General features: G+C 41.4%; 1 protein-coding gene and 1 long non-coding RNA gene across 2 annotated transcripts in view; one reads left to right on the forward strand and one right to left on the reverse strand.

The window, feature by feature from the left end:
- Nucleotides 1-21,154, reverse strand: part of LOC125087297 (uncharacterized) — a 156,779-nt gene that overhangs the window by 108,380 nt on the left and 27,245 nt on the right. The window lies entirely within an intron of this gene.
- On the forward strand, nt 5,756-11,713 carry KRT12 (keratin 12). The gene is made up of 8 exons (XM_047707470.1): nt 5,756-6,561; nt 6,936-7,018; nt 8,204-8,360; nt 9,443-9,604; nt 9,703-9,828; nt 9,960-10,180; nt 10,855-10,925; nt 11,599-11,713. Exons 1-8 carry the CDS (start codon nt 5,947-5,949, stop codon nt 11,688-11,690), a joined length of 1,527 nt encoding a protein of 508 aa, XP_047563426.1. The 5' UTR covers nt 5,756-5,946; the 3' UTR covers nt 11,691-11,713.

Below are 21,154 nucleotides of genomic sequence, written 5' to 3' on the forward strand. Positions count from 1 at the left end.
CTGCTTCCCCCTCTCTACCTACTTGTAATATCTCTCTCTCTGTCAAATAAATAACATCTAAAAAAAATAGCTATTTCATATGGTTTGACCTTATTCTATTCTCCCCATTTTACAAATGAGGATTATATATGAAGACACGAAATAGGTACTCTCCGAAAGTCAGAGTTACCAAGTAATGGAGGCAAGACTGAACCTTAGGACTGTTTGTCTAAAGTCATGATACCCTTTTAAGCAATTAATTACATGACAATTACAGAGTTACACCTGAAATGAGCATGTCTCTCCTTACAGCATTTGCTGTTTTCTGACTGCCATTTTCACTAGCCAGAGACAACACCCAAAAGTCACAAATGTGGTCCAGCCAGCATCCCACAACTGGATTTACCATAACTTTTGTCAGAAAAAATTATCTTCACCCATTCTCATTCCTTTGCTTTGTTTTTTAAAGATTTTATTTATTTATTTGACACAGAGAGAGAGATCACAAGTAGGCAGAGAGGCAGACAGAGAGAGAGAGGGAAGCAGTCTCCCTGCTGAGCAGAGAACCCGATGCGGGACTTGATCCCAGGACCCCAGGATCATGACCTGCGCTGAAGGCAGAGGCTTTAACCCACTGAGCCACCCAGGCACCCCCTTTGCTTTTCAAAGTAAAGAGGTTCATTCTCGTTTTTCTCTTAATTTCTTTCCAAGTCACTCTGGTTAGTAAACTGCTTTTAAAGATGTTAAGAACTTTTAGAAGTGAATTCTTTTTCTCCTACCAAAATACAGTGCAGAACAGTCTGTAACCCCAACATGCAAATGCCAGAGACTGAGTCTAATTAGTAAAAAAAAACCTGCAGGAAGTGGATTTGAAATTCACTAGGCATGGCCATCGACAATATGATAATTATTGCCTTTTGCCATAGACAATAATGACACTTTGTTTAAAAGCAGATTTTTTTTTTAAGATTTTATTTATTTATTTGACAGAGAGAAAGAGATCACAAGTAAGCAGAGAGGCAGGCAGAGGGAGAGAGGGAAGCAGGCTCCCTGCTAAGCAGAGAGCCCGATGCTGGGCTCGATCCCAGGACCCTGGAATCATGACCTGAACCGAAGGCAGAGGCTATAACCCACTGAGCCACCCAGGCGCCCCCAAAAGCAGATTATTTTTAACTGAATTTCCTATCATAAAAAATGAAAACTAATCCTTGCCTTTCGGTCAATCTCTAGTTTCTTCTAAATAATCTTTCAAAGAAAGTAGGTGAGGCCATATATACGGTTCTATCACCGGTTCTACCAGTAGTGACTGTGTGAAAGTAAAGTGTTAATCTCTGTATCTATACTTCTTATACGAGCTAGGAAACAGAACAGCATGATCCTATTTCTGACAGGTATACAGAACTATGGAAGATTCGTAGTCCTTTTTTTTTTTTTTTCCAATTTATTTATTTGACAGAGATCACGTAGGCAGAGAGGCAGGCGGGTGGGGGGGGGGGGGAGCAGGCTCCCCACTGAGCAGAGAGCCCAATGTGGGGCTCCATCCCAGGACCCTGAGACCATGACCTGAGCCGAAGGCAGAGGCCCAACCCCCTGAGCCACCTAGGCACCCCAGATTCGTAGTCCTTAAATATAGGTCTTGTTATCACACATAGAATCATTATCAATAAATTTCATGACCTTATACAAAATCATCAGTGCACAAGTGGACCCATCAAACTCAGAGAGAAAACCTAGAGGTGACACTAGGTTGGAGAGAACTACTTTCTCTGGCCTTGATTAATTACATCTACACAGAGCCTTGTAATATCTAAAAAGAATGCCATGGAATGATATAAAATCAAAACTTGACCAGTGGACACCCTCTGCTCGCATCCTCACGAAGTTGATGGCAGTCTCAAATAACAATTCCAACTTAAAGCACAGGCTAGTGATTTTAATCTCCCTTCAAACATTCGTTTTCTCCCCTAGACTCACTTCTATGACTCACCTTCCCAGGAAAGGGAAGATTCCAAGATTCCTTCTCCTCTCTCACCAGAGGCAACCCTCCCTGCCTTTGAGAACACTGAGCTCTGGAGTCCAGAACTCACCCTCAAGCATGACCACCAGAGTGTTTTTTCCTCCTCATTTCAAAAGCACAGCATAAAACTTCAGTAGCCCAATATTATTTTACTCACAGGATCTTCAAATGTTATTGAAAGCAAAAGAGAAAGGTGTTAGGGACCCAGTGATCAGTAAATTTCAGGAAGTGGAAGGTCTGCTTGAATGGAAAGAACTCAGGTGGAAAGTCCTGTCATCAAAGAGCAGGAAACTAACCAATGTGACATGAGAAGATGGGCATATGTTTTACTTAATAAATCAAAAGATTTACAAATACCACATAAATAACTGTCTCTATCTTGAGTATTCTCTAAACTCTACAGAGAGAGAAGTCATGACTCTTGAGCAGTTCCCCCTTTCTCATTTTCCTCTGTGCCTAGACTTACATAATCACTTTACCACCAGATTGTATCTGTTTTCTATATTCCCACCCTCCTATATTTTTAAAGCTGTCAGAGAAAATTATTTTCACTTCTAAAAACTCTAAAATACAGGCTTTATTATTTAACGTAGCCCTCCCTTCCAAAAAAAACCAGCCACTGAAGAAGAAACATCTCTCTTTCCAAGTTCTGAAGTTGCGGTCCATTCATAATCGGATTCAGAATAAATCTTACTCAAAGCATACCAGCAAATTAGAGCAAAGTCACTCTCAAATGAAATGAATTTTAAATGACACATTCAAACTTATTAAGGATGAAGTTCTTTCAAGTGAAATAACTCCAGAAGTACAAGGATGAAGCTCAGCCGAACACTAGGCTAAGACTCAGGATTAAAAAAAAAATCAACATAGTCCCTACCTGAGAAACTTACAGTCTAGGATGATAAATAATATGTATAGAAACACGAAGGAATAATACGTAAACATAATGTATAGATACCAAGCATGATTATTTAAAATGTACACATAGGCATCAGAGGTGGAAAGTATATATATTTCAGCACAAAATCAGTTCCAAGTTCAAGAATTCAAGTTAATCATATTCCCATATTATGTGATGACACTAAGCTACAAGCTTGGATTGGGCACATCTCCTCAAGTCTGTAAGCCAGTAATAGCCTGTTTCATTTCTATGGCAATAATAATGGAATTATCCTTGAAGGCAGGGGAAAGGGGGGAAATCCTACTTATAAACTAACTATTAATGACCATAATGTCAAGTTCCTGTGCAGGAAGTACAAGCTGAACTAGTACTTTACATGATCTCTGACAATGTGGTTACATGTAAAAAGTACAACTAAAACTACATTTGCTCATGTATTTGTAGGATTTCATGGGTGGTGTCATTCTTTGGGCCTCAGCCTGAACACTGAGAAACACAATTCAAGGAGAAAAGCAATTCAAGGAGACAAGCTAAGCTCCTGGTTGATGTGCAGGGCAAAATCCAGTCTCATGACTGAGGGGTCAGAGTGACGCTCTACTCTTTTCTGTTTTCACTGTAAGAAGCAGGGTTGTGTTGTCTATAAAAGGCACTGCAACCCGAATCCTATCTTCACCACCTCCTGGAGGTGTGGTTTTAAATAAGTCATTTAACATCGTCACCCTCAGATTGCTTATTTGGAAAAATGGGAGCAAAGTATCCTACTTAAGAAGTGGCCACAAAGGTTAAAGATAATGTCTGCCGTTTACCTAACCTGGTGTCCACAACATGGTAAGCACACTATCACTATCAGCAATTCAAACAAGGACAAGCTCAAACAAAACGCTTGTAATATACATTAAAAGGAATCCTTGCTAAAAATTTCCATATGAGGCTGAGGTCCCTGGCATTTCCACTTAACATATTTCTATCTTCTCAAGAAATGAAACAAATGGATTATGGCATCTCTCATCAAGATGAGTCTACGTTTGACTGCTGCATCCTTTTTATATCTATTGTGAGTGAGAATACATAGTTTCTGTAAATGTCTTGTTTAAGATCCCTTTACTTAGAAATCCCATTGGCTGGGCGCCTGGGTGGCTCAGTGGGTTAAAGCCTCCACCTTCAGCTCCGGTCCTGGTTTCAGGGTCCTGGGATCAAGCCCCACATCGGGTTCTCTGCTCAGCGGATCTCTGTCTGTCAAATAAAAATAAACAAAATCTTTTTTAAAAATTAAAAAAAAAAGAAATCCCATTGGCTTGCTCCTTGTGATGTGTATAGGCTGGGGGAAAATATGTCCCTTCATGTGCGTCCCTTCTCAGTAAGGTAGAAGGAAACTGGAATTGGATTTCACCTGGGGTTCATCATTCCTGTCCCTGGGAAAAAAGATAGATAGATAGATAGATAGATAGATAGATAGATAGATAGATAGATAGATGATAGATAGGGTCACACAGTTCTTCTGCTTGCCAGAATTGCCACTGCGTATTCCCTAGAGAGGCCCGAGTGGGCTTCGGGTCCAAGTCCTCTGCACTTGCCCCCACATCACCACAGGGCACTGCTAGCACCAGCTCAAAACTGTTCACAGGTTTAAAGTACCTGCCTCACTTTCTGGGAAGCTAGAGTCAAGGCAGAGAATATCTGGATATTAGAGTAGGGGACAGGGGTTGAGAGTGAGAGCAGTAATGGAATTTTAATATACAAAAAATCAATTGCATTTTGATCCATTAGCAATGCTGGGGGTTGAGCAGTGAACAATCGGACTCCTGATTTCACAGAGTTTACTAAGAGGGTAATTCTCATGCAGAGGAAGAGCAATATAATATAATATAATATATTATAATATAATAATATTCTACTCAATAGGGGCACCTGGGTGGCTCAGTGGGTTAAAGCCTCTGCCTTCGACTCAGGTCATGATCTCAGGGCCCTGGGATCGAGCCCCACATCGGGCTCTCTGCTCAGCGGAGAGCCTGCTTCCTCCTCTCTCTCTCTCTCTCTCTGCCTGCCTCTCTGCCTACTTGTGATCTCTGTCTGTCAAGTAAATAAATAAAATCTTTTTAAAAAAAATATTCTACTCAATATTCTACTCTACATAATATTCTACTCAAAAATTTTTTTTCAATGTTTAAGGGGTCCTCTTTCTGAATCAGAAAAAAAGAAACCATGTAACATCCTAATCCGAGATTTTAAAATCCTTGAGAGCTCAAATTCCTCTATCAATCTGGAAAATGCATTTTTTTTTAATTTCAAAGATTTTAGTTATTTATTTGACAGAGAGAGAGAGCATGCACCCACAAGCAGAGTGAGCAGAAGAGGGAGAAGCAGGCTCCCCGCTGAGCTGGGAGCCCAAGGCAAGGCTGGATCCCAGGACCCTGAGATCATGACCTGAGCCACAGACAGATGATCTACTGCCGAGCCACCCAGGCGCCCCCTGGAAAACGCAATTATTCCTCCACCTTCCACCAATGCATTTTACAACTGCTTCTGAAGCCATATTCCACTGGAATATAGACTAGATCATGATCGGATGGTTTACATTCAGTTTTCTAAAGGAAAAAGTAGGAAATAATGAGTGAAGAACTTTAAGAAGCTCAAGGCTGAGCACGACGTACGATTAATTTACCCATTTAACAATCACTCATTGCTTTCCCACAGTGCATAAAACACTGGACGATGCAAAGAATACAAGCAATGGAATAATCTGGAAGAGAAAATTTCTTGTGACAACCTATATCTACTCCACCCAGATTTCCTTTTCATATAACAAATATGTAATGGGCACAATTATTCAATTATTTCTATACTAATGAGTTTTCAGTATGCATAAATCATTTACTGGTTGAGCTGGTCAAAAAATGGGGGGCATGATGTTTTGAGTGGAGAGAGTGAACTTTTCAACTGCAACACCCATTTCATGACCTATAAAAGGGCAACCTTTCTGCCTTGCTGACACTGCTTCCTCTCAGGTTGTGGCCCCCTTCCCTGGGCTGTGGATCTCTCAAGCAACACGATGTCTCTCTCAGTGCGGACCTCTGGGCTGCCCCGACGGCTGTCTTCCCAGAGTGGGACATCAGGCAGAGCCAGGGGCACATCTGCTTCCCTTGTTGGCAGTAGCTATGGGGGGAGCACTTTTGGCTTTGGGGACAGCTGTGGGGGAGGCTTTTCTGCTGCTTCCATGTTTGGTTCTAGCTCTGGCTTTGGTGGTGGCTCTGGAATTTCCCTTGCTGGAGGTCTGGGCACTGCTTATGGGGGAACATTGGGAGGTGGCTCTGGAGCCCTGGGAGGTGGCTTTGGAGGCCTGGGAGGTGGCTTTGGAGGTCTAGGAGGTTGCTTTGGTGGCCTGGGAATTGGATTTGGGGGAAGCCCAGGAGGTGGTGGTGCTGTGGGTATTCTCTCTGGCAATGATGGAGGCCTTCTTTCCGGATCAGAAAAGGAAACCATGCAAAATCTTAATGACAGATTGGCTTCCTATCTGGATAAGGTTCGAGCTCTAGAAGAGGCTAATACTGAGCTAGAAAACAAAATTCGAGAATGGTATGAAACACGAGGATCTGGGACTGGAGACCCCGGGTCACAGAGTGATTACAGTAAATATTACCCATTGATCGAAGACCTCAAGAATGAGGTAATGATGTGGTTTCTGGAGGGGCTTTGGGAATTTTTTTTCTTTTTTGCTATTATAATATTTTACAGTGATAAACCATCTAAAACTTATGGTATTTTTCAATTTGGCTTTATCTGGAACAATTTCTCATCTCAAGATACTTAGTTTCATTTTATCACTTATCATAAAGTGACTGTATTTCCACTATCTTTCTGCAAAAAATGCTTCTCAATTTTTAAATAAAATACTGTAAATGCTTTCTTATAAAAAGTTAAACTGCCTTAAATTCTTAATAAAATAGCATGTTAACATCACCTAAAAATTTCTTCTCAGGTGCACTTGTATAATACTAGTATCTTACAACCTCATTTTGTACGTTTTTCCCTATTTGCCAGATCATTTCTGCCAGCATTGGAAATGCCCAGCTCATCCTGCAGATCGACAATGCAAGACTGGCCGCAGAAGACTTCAGAATGAAGTGAGTAGAACAAAAGAAAAACTAATGATAATTGATGTGTCTCATCATCTCTTCTTATTCCCCATTCTCCTGCCTTTGTTGATGGCAAATATTTTAAACCCTCTGCAGTACGTAGGCTCCACACATTTGTTGTTTTGGTAAATTTACACAGGGCATTCTAGGAAGAAAACAGATTCAAACACAGTTCACATTACACATCCTTAATTATAAGCTACTTACACTTAGGACTAGGATCACCACCATGCTTGTAATTTGCTTTTGGGTCATAATGTAACATGATATTTACACCAATGTTCTAAACCACAATCTTCCATGTATCAAAATGAATTAATAATGTTTTTTACCTAGAAGTGAAATTATCTTTCTCCTGATGACACACACCACTAAAATATTAACCACAAATCTATTTTTATATTCCTTCCTCCTCTCCCATATTCCACCCTCCCACACATAAGATAGAAACACTAGGGGTGCCTAGGTGGCTCAGTGAGTTAAAGCCTCTGCCTTTGGCTCAGGTCATGATCACAGGGTGCTGGGATCGAGCCCCGCATCAGGCTCTCTACTCAGCGGGGAGTCTGCTTCCTCCCCTCTCTCTCTCTCTCTGCCTGCCTCTCTGCCTACCTGTGATCTCTGCCTGTCAAATAAATAAATAAAATCTTAAAAAAAAAAAAAAGGCAGAAACACTAACACTCATTTTGCTGCACAAAATCTCCATGCAGGATGTTGTACTGGTGATGATCCTCAGCCTATAAAATCTTGATAAAAGCTATTAGAGAAGTATCAAATGTTAAATTAAATCATGAATAAAGATAAGCAAAAAAATTATTTATTTTCAACTGCTTTTAGGATTCCACCAGAAACTCCACCTGGAGAGTGGCTCTTACTTTTTACAACCAGGGCAGCCAGTCAAAGGGGAAACTGCCCCCTGGGATGCAGGGCTACTGAGGCTCACTGATGGGAGAGAAGTCTCATCTCACAATTTTTTCACTTCTCTCCAGCTGAGCAGTAAACTATTATGAAAAAAAGGAAAGAAAAATGTTCAAAAGGAAACAGAGCATCATACATTACAATGCTACCACTTCTACCTAATCACCCAGGACACAAAGCAACCCTGAAGATGATGGCAGGAGACTTATTTAAACGGGTACGTTTACTCCAAAAACTGTTTTTGCGCTTGGTTTTCAGGTATGAGAACGAGCTGGCCCTGCACCAGAGTGTGGAGGCAGACATCAACGGCCTACGCCGGGTCCTGGACGAGCTGACCCTGGCCAGATCTGACCTGGAGATGCAGATCGAGAACCTAACAGAAGAATTGGCCTACCTGAAAAAGAACCATGAGGAGGTAGGCAGATTGCTAAGCTTTTCCCCCCCTAAATCCAAAAATTACAATTTCACATTCACAAATCTAGAGTTAGAACAGATAATGGGGGACACATGACACCCCTGTTAAATTAGCCATTTGTTTTGAATTTCTGGGTGTGTGTATGTGTGGTGGTGGTGGCAGGATTGATGGAGGTTCCCACTGAAGTTTAACAGATTAGAGGAGCTTTCTGATTTTGTCGTTTTCAACATTAGATAAGGACAACCAGAATTTCAATTGTCCAAATTCAGTGATTTCTTTTTTTTTTTTAAAGATTTTATTTATTTATTTGACAGACAGAGATCACAAGCAGGCAGAGAGGCAGGCAGAGAGAGAGGAAGGGAAGCAGGCTCCCTGCTGAGCAGAGAGCCCGATGCGGGACTCGATCCCAGGACCCTGAGATCATGACCTGAGCCGAAGGCAGCGGCTTAACCCACTGAGCCACCCAGGCGCCCCAAATTCAGTGATTTCTAAACACATAGTATTTTTAAAGTTCAAAAACAGAAGCCTGTCAGTAATACATAATGTTATACACGTTTGAGAAACTGGTTATGCCCTGCGTAAAACACACAATGAACTCTGGTAAGCCACACAGTATAGCAAAACCTGGTGTATAAACAGACATTAATCAAGACCCTGGCAATGGGCTTCTACAGAACTTTCTATTGGAAATCCACGACTATGGTACAGTGTGCAAGCCTTCACACAGCCTGCAGCCCCAAGTTGGCAGCTGTGGTTAAAACCCCACTACATCTTTTCCACCAGGCTTTGCCTTCTTTGTAAATGCCCTCGACCTCCAAGAAGCAGGGCCAACTCACCCATTTGCCATGATAGGCACAGCCCCTAGGACCCATGGTAAGTTTAGGGACCCAAGACAATGTCTAAGTTCTTTTAAGTTGAAAGAAAAATTATGAATTTGTAGGTAAAAAAAAAAAAGTTTTAATGCATTGTGTCAGTCACCAACGTGGTCATAAAATATAACGTTTAATTTCTTTTCTGTTGGAAGAGACCCACAAAGGTTATAATGGGCCTCTGCGCCCCTCTCTTTCATTCGCTGTCCCCAGGAGCTCCAAAGCTTCCGGGCAGGCGGCCCAGGGGAGATCAGCGTGGAAATGGACGCTGCTCCGGCGGTGGACCTCACCAGGCTCCTCAACAACATGAGGGCACAGTACGAAACCATTGCTGAGCAGAATCGTAAGGACGCAGAGGCCTGGTTCATTGAAAAGGTACCACAAACAAAAATAAAAGGCTTTGCCACATTTGCAGAAAAGACCCACGGGAGCAGAGTGCGCTCACATCCCTTTGCCCCTCTTTGCCGTGGCAGAGTGGGGAGCTCAGGAAGGAGATCAGCACCAACACGGAGCAGCTTCAGTCCAGCAAGAGCGAGGTCACCGACCTGAGGCGCGCAGTTCAAAACCTGGAGATAGAGCTCCAGTCCCAGCTGGCCACGGTAGGGCGCGTACACACAGCATCATTTCAACTTCCAAAGAAAACGGGCATCCACGCTGGTAAGGCCATTGGCCAGCTGCCTTCCTCTTAACAGTCCCCTCTGTTGTTCTGCCATTTCCCTCCCACATGCAGAAGAAATCCCTGGAGGTCTCGCTGGCCGAAGTGGAGGGCGACTACTGCGGCCAGCTGTCCCAGGTGCAGCAGCTCATCAGCAGTCTGGAGGAGCAGCTGCTCCAGGTGCGCGCCGACACCGAGCACCAGAACGCCGACCACCAGCGGCTGCTGGACGCTAAAGCCCGCCTGGAGCTGGAGATCGAGACCTACCGCCGCCTCCTGGACGGGGAGGCCCAACGGTGAATAGACAGGTTCAAATAGGTTGAAAATAACTTCAGTGGCTAACCAACTGTGGCCACCTGATGCGCTTGGGGCAACAGAAGTAAGGGTTCTTTTGCTGATGGAAAATACCACATCTCCTAACAACATGCCTTAAATTTATTCAAGTTCTATACTTTGCAAAGTGTTGTCACCCATGATCTTACTTGATCATTCATAAAATGCTGGGATAATGGCACCACAAACAGAGGCGAACCACTAATGAGCACTAGAGAAGTGCCCCATTAGGGTTCTGATATCAATGCCTCAATGCTAAGAATGACCCATCAAACAATAGCCACCCAAACCACCTCACAGCCTCCTGCAATGAACGTTCCCAAAGCAGCGGCAGCCTGGAGTAGGGGAAGAGGCCAGGGCTATAAATCAGGAAATCTAAGTTCTGAGATCAGACCTTCCCTTAATTGCCAGTTTGCTTCACTTAGGGAACCTGTTTTAGGCAAGGTTTGATAACAAAGGTCCACTGCACTGATTACTCTCAGGGTGCATTCTTTACTCTTTGTTCATTAAGAAATTTAAAATACCTTCTTTATTTAGTGATAGTTTTATGTACATTGTTAGCTTAAAAAGCAAACTCTTTATTTCTCCTCCTCCCAGAAAGCATCATGTGGTATCACCTCCCTTGTTTTCTTTACAGTGACGGTTTCGATGAAACTTTATATGTGACAGAGTCCAAACCTCAAACACAATCGATTGGTTCCTCTAAAGGTATGTAGATTCCCTAAGAATCACTTACAGTAAGTCAGAATCACACTTATTAATAACTAAAATAAGATCTCTTGAATATTGCAGTGTTATTAATAATTTAAGGTATATTTGCATTCTGAGCCAAGAAAAAATATTTATGCATTCCTGCAGAGAAATGAGTAGACTGTACCATAGTAAAACTTCTGGCAATCCCAGAAGGAAAACAATCTACTCTACAAAGAAGTGTTATGAGCATCATAACCACTTTTTAAATTAAAAAAATATATATTTTCATTTCTGCATAAGATACTGAATATATTTCATTTTCACTAAATAAAACGCATTACTTTAGAATGCAAGAGTCACTTTTGAAAGTTTAAGTTAGGGGCGCCTGGGTGGCTTAGTGGGTTAAAGCCTCTGCCTTCAGCTCAGGTCATGATCCTGGGGTCCTGGGATCGAGTCCCGCATCAGGCTCTTTGCTTGGCAGGGAGCCTGCTTCCCTTCCTCTCTCTCTGCCTCTCTGCCTACTTGTGATCTCTGTCTGTCAAATAAATAAATAAAATCTTTAAAAAAAAAAAAAAAAGAAAAGAAAGTTTAAATTAGATGGATTCTATCTGCCAGTACCTCAACAACCAACTTTGGATGAATATGTGAAACACTAACTCTTGCCCCTTTATTCCATTCTTATCTTTAGACCAAACTAAATCCCGGAAAATCAAGACAATTGTGCAGGAAGTGGTGAACGGTGAAGTGGTCTCATCTCAGGTTCAAGAAGAACTAATGTAAAATTTCACAAGATCTGCCCCATGTTTGGTTTCTTAGGAACAGGAAATTTACAAGTAGAAATTATTCCTTTCAGTAAGATACTATATTAGTTGAATTATATTTTAGTCTGTTTCATTTTTCTTGGATTCTCTATTCACTTTGAGTCCCTTTTGCTCTTTAATTACAAGTCACAGTGGCCATATCGGTCTTTATAACAAACCAAAATCACCTCACATCTTTCTGGATCCAGTGTAGTCTTCTAATAAACTTTCTCTTGGTGACCTGGAACATATTTTAATCACAGGATTTTGATCAAGTAGTATTGTTTTAATAGAGTTCAATAAAAGATGAATGGCAATAATGTGAAATATGTACCTTCTTGTGTCCAACAATAATGTCAAGAGCATAGACAGAGGTTTGGAAAATACTAATAGTAACGTAGATAAACACTGAGATGAAGGTGTCGAGGCTGGAGATTAAGAAGATTCTTTTAGAAGTTCTGTCCTTGGGGTGTCTGGGTGGCTCAGTCGTTAAGTGTCTACCTTTGGCTCAGGTCATGATCACGGGGTCCTGGTATTGAGCCCCACAGCAGGCTCCCTGCTCAGTGGGAAGCCTGCTTCTCCCTCTCCCACCTCCCCTGCTTGTGTTCCCTCTCTTGCTGTCTCTCTCTCTCTCTCTGTCAAATAACACACACACACACACACACAAAAACAACCCTTAAAAAAAAAACTTACATCCTTTTTACATCAGCCCATCCAGGTTACAGCAAAATTACATTGTCCACTAGGGGATGACAATTGTCCTGTTCATTTTCTAAGACCTTCTTTCATTCAGTCAAGAAACACTTACAGAACCCCTACAGTGTGAAAGACTGGAGACTCAAAGATGAGTAAGATTGGGTCCCTGCCTGGAGGAGCTCACAGCTGAGGGTAGAGATAGCCATCTACCAGGAATACAGAGAGATAGGGCACACAGTTCAGGGGACACATGGAGGAAGAAGTGAACAATTTGTCAGGAGGCAACTAATTGCTTCATTCAACCATCAACCAGGCAGGGGCTCCTGGGTGGCTCAGTAGGCTGGCTGTCCAACCTTTGATTTTGACTCAGATTGTGATCTCATCAGGGTCCTGGGATTGAGCCCTGAGTCGGGCTCTGCAGAGCAGAGTCTACTTGAGATTCTCTTTTTCCTTCTCCTTCTACCCCTCCCCCCACGTGCATGGGCGCACGCACTCTCTCTTTCTCTCTCTGTCAAGTTAATTAATTAATTAATTAATTTTTTAAAAGAAACCAACCAGGCAGAGAAGGGGAAAGGGAAGAGAGGAACATACGTGAAAAAACACAAGGTTATAAACAAACATGGCTTTGATGTCCTTTCTCCCTTCTGGCACTGGTGAGGCCCAGAGTGGGTTTCTGTTGGGGTAGATTGGACCCCCAAGTCAATAACAAATTTCATGTCCTGGGTTGTGGCAGAAGGTGGCCAAAGTCTAAGCCTGAGTAGATGGGGATTCAATCTGGCAAATTCAAAACCCTAAAAGGAAAAATGAGAACAGGATTTAATGATTAAGAGCCTGGGCTCTAAAGCCAGACTGGGTTCAGATTCTGGCTCTGTCACTTCATAGCAAGTAACCTAACTTCTGTGGGCCTCAGTTTCCGGATCTTTGAAGTGGGCGGGTTTTGTGGAGATTAAATGAGGTAACGTACATAATGCACTAGGAGCAGTCTCTGGCACCTAACAAGTACTCAGTATTTGCATTCTATTATTACTTAGTGTATGGAACAAAAATGGGATGCGGAAACCAGGGAAACTGATGAGCAAGGAGAGTCAAAGGAAGCAGAAAGGAGAGGGAGGAGTCATGCAAGCCTGGAGGAATTCCCTCGCTGAGTACAAAAACCCAGGGAAGGTTATTATGCCATTTTAGCTGACTTGCTTCAGCGTGCAGCGTTCTGAAGTCACACTTCCTTTTAATATTTGCTAGTGGTTTCCAGTGCTCCGTTTATCTCCCTGTATTATGCACAGCAGTTCAACTCTCTGCCCAGCTCTCCCCTTCTAGAACATGTCATAGGAGAACCTTACTTTTTAGACCCGAAGAGATTATCAAGGTCTTTTCCTGAATAAAGTCCACACCCCCCCCCCAAGTAAAAAAGAATGTCCCTTTTTTGGCACTCAAAAGTGGCTGCGAACAGTTACTGTTTCAAATTACATCTGTCTTCCTTATAACTACATCTGAATTGTATGAGACTCAAAAGAGAAAAGGGTTTTGCACAAGGATAAACCCAGTTTATTGGTTCTTAGCTACTTAGTTTCTCAGCATTCATTTCTTTTGGAAGCATTTCTTCACTGAGCTCCCCAAGATAATACCTCACTTGTCACGTTTTCTCAGATTCATATTTATGAGTTCTGAATGTTGGCCCAATCTTCCCATTTATCCTCTCTCTATATACTCATTCCCTAGGTGATCTTAACTAACCCCATCATTCTAAAATAAACACCTATAGCCTTATTGTGGTGATCATTTCACAATATACACAAATATTGATTCATTACGCTGTATACTTGAAACTAATAAACATTATACCTCAGTAAAAAAACAAAGCAACCGTCTATGCATTGATAATTTCTTGTGGTAGCATCCAAGATGGCCCCAAGGATCCCCACCTCCTGGTACTCATGCCCCTGTATATAGTTCCCTCCCACAATGAAAAGAGTAGATGTACTGAAGAAGTGACTGTGTGTGATTTTCAAGGTTAGGTCAATAAAGCATTTCAATTCTGGGGTGCCTGGATGACTCAGTAGATTGAGTGTCTGATTCTTGATTTCAGCTCAGGTCATGATCTCAGGGTCATGAAATCAAGTCCTGCACTGGGCTCCTTGCTCATCAAGGAGCCTGGTTTTCCCTCTGCCTGCCAGCTGCTCCCCCTGCTTATGCTCTCTTGCGTGCACTCTCTCTCTGTGTCAAATAAATAAAGAAAATCTTTAAAAAAAAAAAAAGGCATTTCAATTCTGGCTTGGTCTCTTGGATTGCTCACTCCAGAGGAAGTTAGCTGGCGTTAAAGTTATATAATGTTGGGGTGGGGGGAACTACCTGAAAAAAATCAGTGGTATCACAAAATTTCCCTTAAGCTCCAATGGCTAGGATCTCAGCCATCAAATCCAAAATTACAGTGCTTTTCTGGTAATATCTCAGAATATTCTATAGTCTTCAGTTGAGAAAGGAAACATTAGGTTTACTATTTAAGTTCACTCTGCCCTATTCTCACTGCTAAGAAATGCATTTAGCATAGTACCCTTATCATGAGATTCCAGCCCTCATTCACTAGATCACAAGCCCAACTTCAACAGAGACATAAAAGGTCCCTTTGGACTCAGGAATTAATGAATTGCAGAAGTAAGAAGTCTATCTTTAAAGAAAATAACTTATAAGAGAAATTCTAAGTACAGAATGAGACAACAAAAGACATGCAATTCATGATTATTTTAAATTAAATTTAAAATTAAAAGGTTTACTTTTTATATGCATTTGTTGTATGTAGAGGCCACAGAAAAGTGTGGGAAATATTGTATATACTAAGTTGTTACAGTGGTTACCTCCTGGAAATTACCAAGGACTTGGAAGACTAATTTACTTTTTCTCATGTACATTTCCTAAAATCCTTAACAAAGAGCATGTATAACTCTAATAATCAGGGAAACCATAAATTTTAGTTATCCAGAATAAAGGGGTTTGCAATTAATCCACAGTAGGAAGGGAACAATCTAGAAAACAACCCTAGATTGCCAAAGCAGTCACTTCTTGAGGCTTTGCAAGAGTGCCACCTACTGGAATCTCAGGAACTGAACATTTAATACAACATTTAATCAACCCTGCTTTTCAAGCCACTTGAGGTATGTATGTTTGATACTAGAAAGTTTCTTTTTATGTATTTTTTTTAAAGAGATGGAGAGAGGTGGTAGGAGAGGCAGAAGGAGAGGAGAGAGAGAGAGAATCTCAAGCAGGCTCCACAGTCAGCACAGAGCCCGACACAGTATCAGATCTCATAACCCTGAGATCTTGACCTGAGTCAAAATCAAGAGTTGGATACTTAACCAAGTGAGCCACCCAAGTGCCCCTAGGAAGTTCACTTAAAAAGAAAAAAAAAAAGAGAGAGGGCACCTGGGTGGCTCAGTGGGTTAAGCATCTGCCTTCAGCTCAGGTCATGATCTCAGGGTTCTGGGATGGAACACCACATCAGGATCTCTGCTCAGCAGGGAGCCTACTTCCCACCCCACCCCCTCTCTACCTACTCTTCCCCCTCTCTTTCAGGCTTCTCTGACTACTTGTGACCTCTGTCTGTCAAATAAATAAATAAAATCTTAAAAAGAGAGAGAGAGAGGCAGGGTGCCTGGGTAGCTCAGTCAGTTAAGCATCTGCCTTTGGCTCAGATCATGATCCCAGGGTCGTGGGATCAAGCCCAATGGTCAGGCTCCCCGCTCAGTGGGAAACCTGATTCTCCCTCTCCCTGTCCCTGCAACTCCTGCTGCTTGTGCACTCTCTCTCTCTGTGTGTCAAATAAATAAAATCTTTAAAAAAAAATAATAAAATTTTTAGAAAGAGAGAGGTAAAGAAAGACAAAAAATAAACTTTTACAAGCATCAACTTAGTAAATTAAAATGTTCTTACTTAAATAACAAGTGAGTAGCTTTAGTGTCCACCAGAAAGTCCACCAGGAAGGAGGCAAGTTGTCTTAACACATAAAAAAGAAAGGTAGGGGCACCTGGGTGACTCAGTAGGTTAAGCCTCTGTCTTTGGCTCAGGTCATGATCTCAGGGTCCTGGGATTGAGTCCCACATCAGGCTCTCTGCTTGGCAGGGAGCCTACTTCCTCCTCTCTCCCTCTCTCTCTCTCCCTGCCTCTTGTGATCTCTCTCTGTCAAATAAATAAATAAATTCTAAAAAAAAAAAAGAAAGGTAGTAACTATTCAGAATCTAGAGAACCAGACAAACAATCTGGACTACTCAAGCTTTTAAAAACATACTCAAACATCACTTGAAAAGTTTATTCACATAGCTGAAAAAATGACCTTTTTATGGGCTAGTAAATGTTTCTTAAGCCTTGGAGCTGGACCTAAGATTTAAATTTCATTTAATATTAGTATCATAACCTCAAAATCAAACTAAAAAATATCAGTGTCCTAATTGAATATATCCTCTTCATCCCATGCCACTTCCCTGGCTGAACTTGGCTGGTCAGAATATGTGCATTTTAGTTGTCAGCTTGGAACGCACCTCCTAAAGTTATATACACATGAAGTTTCTGCTAAGAAAAGTGTATCCAGGGATTCCTGGGTGGCTCAGTTGGTTAAGCGGCTGCCTTCAGTTCAGTCATGATCCCAGCGTCCTGGGATCGAGTCCCACATCGGGCTCCTTGTTCAGCCGGAAGCCTGCTTCTCCCTCTGCCTCTGCCTGCCACTCTGTCTGCCTGTGCTCACTCTCTCCCTCTCTCTGACAAATTTTTAAAAAAATCTAAAATTAAAAAAAAAAAAGAGAAGTGTATCCATTTAGGGATATTTCATTTATTTGCAAATACCATGGGATTTTTTTTTAATAATTTTTTTATTTTTTCAGCATAACAATATTCATTATTTTTGTACCACACCCAGTGCTCCATGCAATCTGTGCCCTCTACAATACCCACCACCTGGTGCCCCCAACCTCCCACCCCCCACCCCTTCAAAATTCTCAGATCTTTTTTCAGAGTCCATAGTCTCTCATGGTTCACCTCCCCTTCCAATTTCCCTCAACTCCCTTCTCCTCTCCATCTCCCCTTGTCCTCCATGCTATTTGTTATGCTCCACAAATAAGTGAAACCATATGATAATTGACTCTCTCTGCTTGACTTATTTCACTCAGCATAATCTCTTCCAGTCCCATGGGATTTTTTTTAATCAGTAAGGCTCTGATTTCATATTTCAAATGAACAGAGCTGCAAGTACAACTTTTTTAACCAGTTGAAGTATAATTTTTAATTTTTTAAACAATGATCAGTTAGTATATTTAAGTATACATGTGGGGGATCACATATTTTTATTTGTATATTCATTCATTCAACCAATTTTTATCTAGCACCAACTATATGTAAGTCTTAATATATTCTTTTGAAAATAACCAGCTTTTATGAACTAAAGGTAAATACATGATAAAGTTTCATGCCTTATTCTCCTTGGTCACATTAATGCAAATAGAATAAGGCAAGTTGCCATCATTTTTAATTGGCAGAAGTGGCATTGCTCCATACACAGTAAATGTGATTATTTAACAGAAGTGTGAGGAGGCTTAGTCAATTCCTTTTGGAAGATAGGGCACCTTTTCATTCATTTTCGGGAGTTTTATAAGTTTTTAAAGGGGGCAACTCACACTGTTAAACAGGTATTTTCAGGGTATTTTTAAAAATTTTATCTTTTTAGTAATCTCCACATCCAAAACGTGGAGCTTGAATTTACAACCCAGAGATCAAGAGTCACATTGGGACATATTTTTAAATTACAATACTCTTAAATATTTAATTGTATTTTAACACATTTTTCATTATAGTAAAGTACTTTCAAGGTAATTTAAGATGTTTTCACTGGACACCCATTATACACAACCTCATGTGCTGATTCTGGAATGACAGAGTAATGTTAAACTTCCCTATCTTATCTGATAAGTAACTGAGTAGGTTGATAAATAATAAGGTAAATTTTCATCATTGTTTTTTAAAAAAACAAACATACACAATCACCATCTAATCAAGAGAGAATCCCGGAACCAACACTGCAGAACTAGATCCGGACTAACACAGAATTCACCCTCCATGCTCTCTAGATGAAGCAGAACAATGACGTCCACTCTCTCTGTCTCATTAATCAGAGGTTGGGAGTTAAGGAGAAGGGGTCCAAGGGGTGAGGAGGGTGGGAGAATCTGACTGGGTTCCCCAGTGGAGCCTTGAGTAGTAGCTTCCCCTACGTGACTCTGGAAGGTGTTTCCACAGCTTGCAGAGCTGGAAGGAGCAAGAACTGAATGGTAACCAGTGGGAAGATGAGAATCGCTCGAGGGGAAGGTAGGTCCCAGCAGGGAGGAGAGCTCCCTGAACAGTTTAGTCATCGTTATCATCATCATCTGTCACCTCCAGGGTACATGGCGAAGGGCTGCCATGACAGAGGAGATCATTTCTGGGGAGTTAAAGGACAATATAACATTGCAGATAAAAAGCTAAAGCGGCAGGTTACACAATTATTTCCCTATTTCTCCAGAGGGAGACTGTTTAGCTGCATTTTCCAAAGTACTGGCATTCGGAAAGCCTAATCGTATAAAACCACATCCCAAAATTGCATGCCATGCATCACAAAACACTTGCTATATAAAAATACATCCAAATACCTTATATCATCGTAACTTATCTAGATGTTTACAATGTTTATGGGTCATTTATGTTTGGTTTAGTCAGAAAAATCAGGAAATAAAGGTTATTTTAACCAGTTTATACATTTCAGTCAAATTGCACGTTGGCCAAACAAGCCGAGAGACGTTATTCCACCGAAATTGGTCTAAAAATCCTTCCATTGTAACTTCTTAACTAGGTCGAGCTCTGTGTCTCCTGAGTCCATCCATTTATTTATTCATTCAACAAATATTCTAAGCACATCCTGGACACATCTGGCATTCTGCCTCCTAAGTATCTGTGATCCAGTTACTTTCTTCCATCCCTACCACCACCAGCCGGGGCCAGGCCACTGCTCATCACCCCTTGCCTGAAAACCACACAGCTTCCATGTGCACCTCCCTCCCTTCTGTTCCTCCCGCCACAGTCAGGGAGAGATTGTTTTGAAAAGACAAACCTGACCCTGTCACCCTATTGCTTAAAACCCTTCAAAGGCTTCCTGGTCCTTGGAATAAAGACCAAAATCTAGCAAGGTCTGGCCGGGCCCCCTTTCCCTTCTCTCAGATTGTGTGCCTCCCCATGCCTTCACCTCCCGCTACTGGCCTAGTTCAGCTTTTCTACACCCTGCCACTGGCCTTCCCCTCTTTGCCTAGAATGTGCTTCCTCTCCATTTTGACCAGGCTAACTCCCACTCACCTTGCCAGGTTTGAATTTAGATGTCACCTCCCCTGAAAAGTTGGGAAGTCTCTACCCCTTCCTCTCCCCTCCCCGCCCCATGATAACCACATCAGATTCTCCTATTATATACACTCATAGTACACTGTAGTCTTCTTATATACTTATGTGCACGACTACTGAATTAATGCGTGCTTCTCCCACTGTAAGATCTCTAAGCTCCCTACTGTTTTGCCTTCTACAGTAGCCCTGGTGTCCAGCCCAGTATATAAAACAGCAATCTAGCCCATTGTGTAGTAAAAAAAAATCAGTATCTGTTGAATATGTGTACATGGAATTGTGTGCAAGGGCTAGAGTATTCACTGAATAAAAGTGGAACAACACTACTGTGGCATCCCCAGGGCTTAGCACAGGACTTCCACAGAAGAGGCACTGAAAAGTGTTGATCTATTTCTTCTATTATTTTCTTGAAATATTCAACAGACTTTTCTCTATTTATCTATTAACTCTAAAATTTATTTAACTCAAATTTTCCACCACTTATCTTTGGTAAGATTGAATAAACAAACCCAAATTTCTCAATGCACAGCAGCTAAGCAGTATCCACCATATAGTAGGGATTAAGAGGATGCTTTGCAGGATTATTTACAATAACCAAATATGGAAGCAACCCAAGTGTCCATCAACATATGAATGGATAAAGAAGATGCAGTATATATCTACAATGGAATATTACTCAGCAACAACAACAAAAAAAGAATAAAATCTTGCAATTTCTAACATCCCCCTCTAACATGGACCTAGAGGGCATAATGCTAAATGAAATAAGTCAGTAAGAGAAAGACAAATACCAGGCGATTTCACTCATATGTGAAGTTTAAGAAACAAACAAGTAAACAAACAAAAAAAGAGACGAACGAAAAACAGACTCAAATATAGAGAACAATCTAGTGGTTGCCAGAGGGGAGGTAGATAGCTGAAACAGATACAGGGGATTACCTTGATGAGCACTGAGAAATGTACAGAACTGCAGAATCATTATACGGTATACCTGAGACTAATAGAACACCATATATTAATTATACTTAAATAAAGAAATAAAGAGGATGCTTTGAATATATTTATTTTGGTTGAATCTATTTATTTTGGTTACTTTTTTTTTAAGATTTTATTTATTTATTTGACAGACAGAGATCACAAGCAGGCAGAGAGGCAGGCAGAGAGAATGAGTAGAGGAAGCAGGCTCCCCGCTAAGTAGAGAGCCTGATGCAAGGCTCGATCCCAGGATTCTGGGATCATGACTTGAGCCGAAGGCAGAGGCTTAACTCACTGAGCCACCCAGGCACCCTAGTTACTTTATTTTTTAAAAAATATATGAGTCACATGGAAAGGAATTCCACTTATTTTATTCTC

Source organism: Lutra lutra, chromosome 16 (assembly GCF_902655055.1).
Source record: "Lutra lutra chromosome 16, mLutLut1.2, whole genome shotgun sequence".
Lineage (NCBI taxonomy): Eukaryota > Metazoa > Chordata > Mammalia > Carnivora > Mustelidae > Lutra > Lutra lutra.

What these genes read in the sequence shown, in the direction of transcription:
- KRT12 (XM_047707470.1), top strand. Translation starts at nt 5,947, where the DNA reads ATGTCTCTCTCAGTGCGGACCTCTGGGCTGCCCCGACGGCTGTCTTCC. An exon ending in GCAGAAGACTTCAGAATGAA is followed by an intron (nt 7,019 to 8,203) that starts GTGAGTAGAACA and finishes CTTGGTTTTCAG; the next exon opens with GTATGAGAACGAGCTGGCCC. An exon ending in CTGGACGGGGAGGCCCAACG is followed by an intron (nt 10,181 to 10,854) that starts GTGAATAGACAG and finishes TTTTCTTTACAG; the next exon opens with TGACGGTTTCGATGAAACTT.